This window comes from Poecilia formosa, unplaced genomic scaffold (assembly GCF_000485575.1).
Source record: "Poecilia formosa unplaced genomic scaffold, Poecilia_formosa-5.1.2 Scaffold67, whole genome shotgun sequence".
In the NCBI taxonomy this organism is placed as follows: domain Eukaryota; kingdom Metazoa; phylum Chordata; class Actinopteri; order Cyprinodontiformes; family Poeciliidae; genus Poecilia; species Poecilia formosa.
Window position 1 is genome coordinate 1,211,546 of NW_006800006.1, and position 10,482 is coordinate 1,222,027.

The window sequence follows — 10,482 nt, forward strand, 5'->3', positions numbered from 1 at the left end:
GCAGTGTAATGTTCCCCCCCGCAATATCAAAGGCAGCAGACTTACTGTTGGTTTTATGTTTTTTTTTATTATTACTAAACAAGTGATATTTCATAGCATTTAAATTATTACATTTTAAACACGTAAAATCCTTGGTGAGAGTAAAGCAAAACTCTGACAGAGCGGAGAATCTTGCAAAATTCAAAGCCCTTGAACTTTCTCCACATTCTGTCAGCTTGCAACTACAAGCAAGGTAAAAATCTGAAAGGTGTGGCGTGCATTTATACAGCCTACATGAGTCAATATTTTGCAGGATTACATTTTCCTAAACTTCTAGCTAGGGATGCATGATATATCGTGACAATATCACAGTGTGCACAAAATTCATCTTGCAAAAGATTGGCATGCAATAATTAATGGCTAACATATTTTAAGAGGGTTTTTTTTTTATCCTAATAATAAAAATGCGATATTTAGCCAGACGTTGCCAAAAATGCTAGAGATCATGTAGTGCATGAAGCACAGATTAGGAGAAGGGTTTTATCGTAACTGATATCGCAATATTGACTACCATCGCAAAATATTCTAATACTGCAGCATTTAAAATAATCATCTTTGCAAGATTTTCTAATATCCTACTTCAGCTACCAGTCTTGGATTCTGTATCTGCTTTGCTTGCATAGAGACGGATGTTTTACCATTTGTTCTCCACTCAATCTTACTAAAACAGCATCTGACCAGCAAATTTCAAAAGATTTAAAGAGGAGAGGCAAAAGCAAATGAGGCAGATTAGCATTACAGTGCTATAAACTAATGTCATCCAGTACGTTACTATGGAAATTGTCATTGCCACCTGGAACTTGAGCTGTTAGCATGTCATGAGACTGTCAGATACCAGCAGTCTTCAGCCAGAGTTCTCTTTGGATTTGTTGTACCACTGACTGCTTCTGCTATTTTAATTTTCAGATGAACTATCAAACCGTATTTTGTGAGATTTCCGAAGCTTTATATATTGTTTTATAATGCATTACTCGTGAGTTGACTGAAGGCAATTGGATTGGATTTTCTTTACTTATTTCTTTTTTCTATTCTGCACTAAGGTGTGTTTCTCTTTGATATAAAAGCCCATTAAAATATGCTGACGTTTGTGGTTACAGCATGATGAAACGTGGAAAAGTTCAAAGTGCTAGGAATGCTTTTGCAAGACACCCGACGCTCGGACCCACACAACAGCTTTTAGTTTCACTTTAACTTCTTATGTGTGTTCATTGTAGCACTTTTACTTGGGAAGTAATGTGCATTGGCACATTCAACATTCAATTTAAGGAACAATCGCCAACTTCAGGATTCTTATTCCAACATGAAACGATACAGAGAAGTTTCACAACAACGTTTACCAAACACCGCCACATATTCCTGATTTCAACCACTAAACGTTTTTTCTTGGTTTAAAAAAAAAAAAGGTTACTGGTGCATCTGGTTTTTCAAATACTGTAGAGTAAAAATATAATTTACGTGTGAACTTTCTGTATTACCTCATGCAGCTTTAAGGCAGCAGTTTGGATTGAAAGTGCACTTCACTCATATTTGGTCACCTAAATCATCTCCAGTGATGTTTCTCAGTCAGAACCCCAAATCCTCATTCAGACCGATGGTTGTTATTTGGCCTGGATGGATTTTTCGACCTACGTTATCTCACATGTCCACTAGAGGGCAGTGTAATGTCGCGTTGAAAGTGCTGCTATTTGTGCAAAAGTGCCTTGAATTTGCACTTTTTGTGTGATACTGAAAAGTCTCCAGGACTTAGACGGGAATGTGGAAGAAATATTAGGTGACTACAACCTTTGATGATTCAAACCAAAAACCACGAAATAATAATCGTTTCAATAGTGAGCCTTAAACAGAGAAGTCAGTCATTTGGACTAATCTTCTTGAAGACGTATGCTTCTCCACGTATCCAAAAAGTTGCTTCTTTTTCACCACATGTTCTCTCCACGGTGCGAGTGACGGAGTCGAGAGGAGAATCTGTCAGTGGGCGTAGCGTGAGAGGGGCGTGTCCTCCATCAAATCGTCCTACGGAGAGAATTACAAACTGTAACACGATGACCTCAAAGGAGAAGCAACAGCAATGCCCATAGAGAAGGAGACTTACTTCTTTGTTTAGCAAAAATGAAAACATATCATTTTTGTTTCCTTTCTTAAAGGGGCAATATTACATAAAATCTTATCTTTTTGAGCTTCACCATCATGCAATTTTATTCTCTCATCAAAAAACACACCTGGAGTGTTGCGTTGATTATTTCATGCATGTTTGAGAAGTCCTTTAATCTCCATAGCAACCATTCAGCTGTGCAAAACACCTGAGTGGCTCTATGGATGCCTTTGACGCCCAGAAGCTTTATGTTTGCAAGCTTCCGATCTTTAACCCACTCAGTTCCTTCAAACTAGCCAGCATCAATTAGCAAACACCTGGTGGAACTGTGCATGCGCTGAGCTCATTACAGGACCTACTTCTCAGTGCTATGCTGGTAAAAATGTTAAAGGTTAGTAGAGGAGCCATGTTGTGATCCCTTGCTGAGCAGGGGTTTCTTAAAAAGAGAGAGGCCCAATTTCAAAGCTTTAAATTACAAAGACAAATTTCTTTTTAGTCACATTTAATACATGAGGTATTTTTTTATGTAACACCTGACTTGATTATGCAATAAAATGGCACAATGTGCATGGAAAACACAAAATACTGCCTCTTTAGCCAGGCTATTTTGTGAGTCATTACCACATTTCCTGCCCAGTAATTCTGTCAGTGTGACTTCATGACAATAGAGCACTAGGAACCATTTTCTTTTAACCTAATGCCAGCCGTCCGGTCACAACAGGAAGATAACTGGCAGATAGATCACTTCCTGTGAATTGAAACATGCTAGGAAAAGAACAACAATACTGTAAAAACTGAGGGAAAACATCAAAGACTACGAGTAGAGAGTGTTGATGGAGTGGTCTCTTACCATGGGAAGGTCCTGAAGCCGGTGGAACTCAGGGTGGTTCGCCCGCTGGCGGAACTTGAAGAAGAGGACAGTGAAGACCACAGCTGTGGTAATGATGAACACTGACAGCAGACCAGCCAGCAGGGGGTCCAGGGGAGAGCTGGAGTAGCGGTGGGACCCCTTCGAGTCTACATGATGGATAACAACTCATTAAAACGACATCATAAATTCAAACTCTAAAAAGAAGCAACGCTCTCTACGTCTCCTAACCGTCGTCGCCGATGTTTAGCTCCGACGGAAACTCCCGGTGTGTGGGCCCCACAGGGACCCAACCAGGAGCTGGTGTGTGTGCGGTAGAGGAAGGGGTCGTGGCTCCAGATGAAAAGGTGGAGTGGGCCTCGCCGGTCGGGGAGTACCTACGGGAGGTGGCCTGCTGACGGGTGGAGCTCGCAGTGGTTGGTGCCGATGAAAGGCCGTCTGCGGCGGATGAAGTTGTGTCGGTTCAAAACAGGACAGAGAGCTCTTTAGAGGAAATGCAGCAGAGGTCACCCTGCTCCTGAAACCCGATCGCTTGCCCCCGACAACGAAGCTGCTGCCCATAATGTTTAGCAAAAACTATCTATGCATAATAATACCAAGAATTATCTTTAAAAACATAGAACCTGTTTGGCTTTGTAGTCATCACACCAACATAATAATAATAATAATAATAATAATAATAATAATAATAATAATAATAATAATGGTGATGGTGGTGCAGCATATCCTGTGCAAACAACCTCGACTTTCTAGTTTTTACATTATTTTAAATATGTTTTTTTGTTCTAATTCACCAACTAGAGTGTGCAAAACAAACTACAGACTAACACGGTGCTTTTGAAAGTGGTGGCCGCCAGAGGGCGCTGTTGGGGCTTCAGGAAGTTGGAAGAAAGATGAGGAGGGGAAAACTAAAATAAAAATAAAATGGAACCTCGTACATTTGGTACCTTAAATTTATCTGTTATTCAATTATGTGTGTGTTTTTTTATAAAATATGTTAAAATAATTGATTTAACTGTTATTTCTGATGCTCTTTTTTTTTGATCGACTGCCAGTCAAATTCATCAAGCAAGAAATGGAAACATTTCTAACAAGAAAAAGACCATGGGAACTGTAGGAATAAATTAAAATTGTTGATTGATATTATGATAAGAAGTATTACACATTGTATTAAAAGAGGGGATTGTGATGAAAAACTGTATTATATGCAAATAAAATGTTAAGCCATAAAGTCAGACATCATGACACAGCATTTATGCTAAATGAACGCAATAATTATTGAAGAGTGAAGAAAAAACATTGTAAATGTTGATGTTTCTTTACATATTTTGTAAAATTGTGAGTTTGCAAAATATGTATAGGTGTAGATCTACAAAATAACCAATTAGATATGAGAACAAACAAGAACAAAGAAGAAAAAAGGGAGTACAAATTAATACATTTAGGACAAAGATCAAATACTGAATATAACTAAGTGGTGTCACAACAAAAATGGAGTTCAGCATATGTGTTCTTTCCTTTTCATCGTGGCAGTTAATTTCAGCTTTTTAAAAATATTATTATTTTTTTCCTTTTTATGTTATTCCTTGTTTTAATTAATCTGGGGTCACACAGATATTATGGGTAGAAGGAAGAAAAAAGGAGAAAGAAAACAACATGCTAGAACAAAGAATCATTATAAATTAAGGATAAGTAAATAGCTTGATTTATGATCTTCTTAGGGGATTCTCCCATTTCCCTTGTTACTTTCTCTTGTTAAACAGGAGCTGATTGAGAAAAAAAAGTTGTTCCAAATTCCTTGAACTCTGTAATCTTTCTACTAAACGTTACATTTACAGTTACAATCTGTAAACAAATGGGTGTTTACAGATTAACCACTGGAATGTCAAAGCACGGAGAGTAAAACAGAAAATAACACAGAAGCCAGGTTATTTTGAGGTATGTGTTACACACATTTCAGGATTCAAAAACTGAGTCTTGGTTTTTAACAACAGGTGAGAATTTGGGAAAAGTAGTTTGTATCTCATATGACTGATGAAACAGGATGTACAGTGCTGTGGGAATGTACTCATTTGCCAATATTCTCTGTGTTTGCTGTTTCTGGTCACACTTCACTGCTTCAGAACGTCAAATGAATTTTATTACCAAACAAAGATAACCTGAGCAAATACAATAAACCGTTTTCAAAATGATGATTTAATTTCCTATGAAAAATAGAAGCCAATGATGGAGAAAAAAGTCAAATTAACAACACATACAGTTTTTCGGAGGGGGTTTAAACATCATTAATTGGAATTTACTGTGACAACGATAAATCAATTCTTGTGATGAGAAATTTATCACGATAAATGATACACGATATGATAAATTCCTACCTCTACTACAAAGCTTATTTTTCTTTTTTGAGAGGTCAACTTGCTGGTGTTTTTTGGATTAACTGATTAATAAATGAACAGAAAAAGGTGCCTACTAGAATTTTTTTTTTAGTAAAGCTAAAGTTATGCCACATGAGGAATTCTGGGTTGAACATATTTATAGACCAAAGTTTTTTTTCTTAAATGCTAAAACTATTTTTTTTTTTAATTTTAAAAATAAAATTTTTAAACTTTTTTTTTTAATTAATCGATTACTCCATTAGTTGACAATTGTTCAACTAATCGACTCATCACGATTAATTCAAATAATTGTTGTTTTATTGCAGAGTATAAAACGGTCAGATGTTGGTTCTATTGTTGTTTCCCCAAATCTCTATACACATTATGACAAATAATAAATCATTTCAGATCTGATTAAGGCCAGGTCTATTCTACATAAGATGCTGGAATTCAAAAAGGTTGTACTTTCTTTTTTCTTCAAACTGTAATTGAAGTTAATTAGAAAGGTTTGTTTAACAATTAACATATTTTTTAAGAGCTTGTTATTTGAGTTTGGCTTCATGTTGCATAACCAATAAAAAAAAAAGAAGAAAGAAACGTACCAAAAAACGAGTGAGATTGGATGTACTCTCGCTTTTGGTTATTTCTCCTAAAATAGTTACCCAGCATCAGCTGAGGGGGTTATATTTATATTTACCCAATCTGGAAAAAGGGAATCTCTTCAATAACTCTACGACACAAGTGGAGGTCAGGGCAGGACTGTTTTCCCGTAACGCCGCTGGCAGGGAAACCGAGTCTGGGAAAATGGCCTGCGTTTGCAAACAGGCAACGTTTTATTGTGAGGGTTGCTATATTTTAAGGCTTTAGTCTGGACAAAGTAAACACACTGAAACGGAGAAATTGCAGACCCAGAAGGCCAGAAATAAACAAAGCTGTCACCTTAGTGCAGATGAAAATAATCGGCCACAGTTTGCAGAACCTTGCAAAAAAAAAAAAAAAAAAAGAAAGGCATTGGGGTGATATCGCAAAGTAGTGAGCATTTTGTGGAATCGCAACCACAAACTGCATCTCAGTTTGTTAGGATTTTAGACGACAGATCAACACCGAGCAGGGAACAATGGTAAAGTGGAAGGAAACTGGATTTTCAGATTTGCATTTGTAGCCAGGTGCTGTTCAAAAAATACTGTCAAATCACATTTTGCTTTGCTTCCAGCAATTAGTGTTTTAGGGTGTGTCTCTGGCAGCTTTTGATATGTCGGGGTTAGTAGATGATAAATGTTTAGTATTGCCTGTATTCCCTCATGTTCCCAACGCTCCCATTAGCAGGAAGACAATCCTGTTCTCCGTAGGAATGGGGCGTTCAGTGAAATGTGTAATGTTAGTTTACCACCATAGTTACACTAAAAAAAGAGACTAGAGCTCCAACTTAAGACAAAAATGGGTTAACTTGTCAAATGTAATCAAATTAGCTTACTTTATTTACATTTGCTTAATATGACAACCTAATAAATGGACTTTAAAAAAATGTTTTGTTTTACACTTTTGTTAAAACTGTCACTAAGTCATGAGTTTGGTACGACAAAAGAGAAAAAAGAAAAAAAGAAGAAAGAAGAAAGGAAAGGAAAGGAAAAAAGTCACGGTTCTCTGCCTTCTTTTGATGCTAATTAGAAACAACCAATCAGAGCCAGGAAGAGGGTCTTAACGCTGTCAATCATCCTTGTGAATGTGCTGTTCTTCCCTCCACCTGCCATCAATGCCAACGCTAGTTAGCGTGTCCACAAAGATGGTGGATAAACAGTTTTCCTGGAACGGTGAGTAGCTTCTTCACCAATAGTTCATTTAGCAGCAAGTACACAAGGATGATTGACAGCGTTAAGGCCCGACTTCTGGCTCTGATTGGTTGTCAGAATTTCTTTTAGCTTTTTTTTTTCCAATAAGGTTTTCTTCTTGCCTAATCTTTTCACTCACTGACAAATTTATGGAGTGAATGACTAACAGTTGCCTTGGCAACACACTTCCCCCCAACTGAGTTGAAGATTTCTGTAAAGTTAGAGTTGGACTTACTTTGTTGTCACTGCACAAAGAGATGACAGTGAATTTGGCAACAAAATGTTGTTGCTTGGCTACGGGAGAACCCAGAAAAAATATTGAAAATACATTTTAAAAAATCTAGAATAAGTAATAACATATTGTGAAATATATAGAAACCAGTAGCTAACTCCTATTTTTTTCCCTTACATTTCCAAATTCTGCCCCAGCTTCGTGTTGGTCAATTGCATAAATACACAGTTACATGCTCTAACGTTTGCCACTTAAGGGGCATTGATTTGTGAAGCACTGCAGCGAGAGAAGCAAGTAAAGACGGCTACCTGAGAGAGATGGAGTTGTGACAGTGGGTACATTTGTGAACTGAGATGTAGCTTTAGTGGAACTTGAGACGTGCAGGTGTCCTGCATCTGCTGATGTCTCTGATCGGACTATGCTTTCCATCGGGGCAGCGGTGGCGCCAGGGGCTGGGAGGTCACCCGAAGTTTCATTCCTGCCAGCAGGATATTGTGTCTGCGGTGGAAACTCGTTCACCGGGGCCTCAGCAGGAGCAGGGAACGGAGTTGAGGTAAAGGAAGTAGGCAAAGCATGGGTCTGACCTGTAAAATTACAACATAATTATTGGAATATGCATTCAGTCCACAAAAGTACTAAGTTTTCAGGCTTTTTGTTTATTTTGCAATTATTAATAAGTGATCATTGTTGATTTACTAATAGCTGAATTCTTTTTAAATTAATTTAAATGAGCTAATTAGCGGATGATGACGTATCATCTGCTATACTGATGATATGTCAGAGGATTGGTGTGTGGGTCACCTTCTTCTTCCCTTTTTTTATATTAAACTTAACCAAAACACATCAAATTCTGCAGCATACCTACATGATGAGGTTGTCAAAGTCAGGCTAGCATAACAACCCTCTCCCTTGCTGTTTTCTTTTTTTAATTAAAATCTTTTCCTGCAATACCTTTGGACTTTGATACCTAGTTGTGGTCGTGTTGACAATTAGTAGGAAAGCACTTAAGATTCAACACGTTATGTTGACAACTTGGTAAAACTAACTTTAGTCATCGCTGATGAGTGGGCAGCTGTGGGAGCTTGATCTCGCGTGACGTCACACAAAAAACTGACAAATTACACTGACGAGGATGGCGTTTCAAAAAAAAAATGTTTTAATGAAAAACAAAGCATACATGTCAGTTGCATAAAAATCGTCTTTGCCGATCTTTAGGTTTCGGCAGTGAAATCAGAGAAGCGATGCTCATTAAGACAGGAAGGGATAGGGGAAGTCTTTTGACCCCTCGCAATTCATTAATAAAAAAAGACTGTTCACAAGCGGAAAATGTTTGTCTTTCCACGTGGATGTTCCGTCAAGGTAGGGTGTGCAGTGTCAGAACTGATAAAATGCCCCGACTCCATCTCAGATTACAGGCTTCACTTTCAATGTTAGCATGCTAATGTCGCTAGCAGCACAATTGCAACAAACAATAGATGTGAAGGAAGGACTGTTGCTGTAGAACACTGGCCTCATTTAAATTGCACATGGAGGGCTTATGATTAGCATAATGATTTAATGGGAAGATGGAGGAAGATGGAAAGACAACACTGAAGAAAACCTGTTAAGAGGCTGAAAACGTCTTTATTTCCATTAAGGCAACAACCCTAAAATACACAGTCAGAGCTACTGAAAGCAAATTTATGTGTGAGAATGGAGTCCAAAGTGCGGCCATTTGTGGCCCCTGAATTTATTTTTTTGTGGCCCCTGAATTATATAAATTTGTCTCACCGCTGCAGGTTGATGCAGTTTTTTATTCAGTTAGTACAAAACTATTAAAACTATTAAAAGAGCCACCAAATGTGTGGTTCTTCTCAAATAAAGGGTCACTTAAGGAATGTTTTTATTGCTGAGAAAAGATCAAATCATTTTTAGTTCTTTTCAGTCAAGAACCCAAAATAAATTAGTAAAGTGTTTTGCGTCGCTTTCAATAAAGAAAACACATAAAAGCTTTTTGGAGGATTTTGATCTTAATGATTAACACATTCCTACCAAAAAAATCTGACTATTTGCTTTGTTTAATTAAAGTATTCTATGCTTAGTTTATTGTTGAGCAAGAACAAAAAAAATGACCCAACAGTACCCTTGAGTTGATGATTTTGGTCCATGTAAAAAAAAAGTTTGGGCAGCTCTGGTCTAATCAAAGCCCAGACCTATACCCAATCGAGAATCTATGACCGTACCTGAAAATTGATGTTCAGAGATGCTTTCTGTCCAATCTGAATGAGATCGAGCAACAACAAGATGCAACAGGCAAAAGAAAAGAAGAAAGAAAATCTACCCCGCTTTAAATGTAACTAACTGATGGAGTCTGAATACCAATGCACAGCTTACTTCTTTATTTTCTACACCAAAATCTACTTCATTATGATGCTCCACAGAATAAAACCGCAATAAAATACACCGAATTTGTGGTTCTATGTGGAAAAATTTATGAAAAAGCTCAAAATCAAAGAAAGATTATTTGTCAGTTAAGTCAAGACGGACACACAAGCATATAGTCTGGATTTTATATTGACGGATGAGAACATCATCCTACCTCCAGTCTGAGGCGATCCGGTAACCAACAGCAACCAGAAGCACACCAAATGAATCTCAAATCTCATCTCATCGGGCTTCCTCTGCCTTTTTTTCTGTGCAGATCGCAGTTAAACCCCCTCTCCTCAGCAGCTCTGCCCTCTCCTCTCTCTCTCTCCTTCTCTCTGATGTTTGTTTCCGTTACGTGGTTTGACAGGGCACATCACCAAGCGCTAAAAATATCCTGAGGGAGTCGGGCAGAAGAGGAGCACGCGGGTGGGGCTGCGTGGCCTGCAGGCTGCGTGGGTGCGTTGTTAAAGAAAAAGACTAATTTAAAATAAATAAATAAATAAATTTTTAAAAATAACATCCATACATACTGCGGTCCCTTCCTGAAAATTCCGCTCTCATCCGTCCACGATCACTTTACGTTTGAAGATTCTTGCACCGTATCCGACTGAGGTGGCTCGTGCCGCTCTGCTCCAATCAGA

At 37.9% G+C, this 10,482-nt stretch overlaps 1 protein-coding gene across 1 annotated transcript; it reads right to left on the reverse strand.

The window, feature by feature from the left end:
* Window positions 1–49: 49 nt before the first annotated feature.
* On the reverse strand, window positions 50–10,461 carry LOC103140003 (flocculation protein FLO11-like). Its single transcript, XM_007554909.2, has 6 exons — window positions 10,372–10,461; window positions 10,014–10,289; window positions 7,744–8,019; window positions 3,231–3,437; window positions 2,982–3,148; window positions 50–2,052 (listed from the first exon to the last, which is right to left on the reverse strand). The coding sequence occupies exons 2-6, from the start codon at window positions 10,078–10,080 to the stop codon at window positions 2,008–2,010; spliced, it is 762 nt and encodes a 253-aa protein (XP_007554971.1). The 5' UTR covers window positions 10,081–10,289; window positions 10,372–10,461; the 3' UTR covers window positions 50–2,007.
* Window positions 10,462–10,482: the final 21 nt, after the last annotated feature.

Coding starts and splice junctions, on each gene's coding strand:
- LOC103140003 (XM_007554909.2), bottom strand. CDS start 10,080: ATGAGATTTGAGATTCATTTGGTGTGCTTCTGGTTGCTGTTGGTTACC. Junction 8,020..10,013: donor CGGATCGCCTCAGACTGGAG/GTAGGATGATGT, acceptor GTAATTTTACAG/GTCAGACCCATGCTTTGCCT. Junction 3,149..3,230: donor GCTAAACATCGGCGACGACG/GTTAGGAGACGT, acceptor TCCATCATGTAG/ACTCGAAGGGGTCCCACCGC.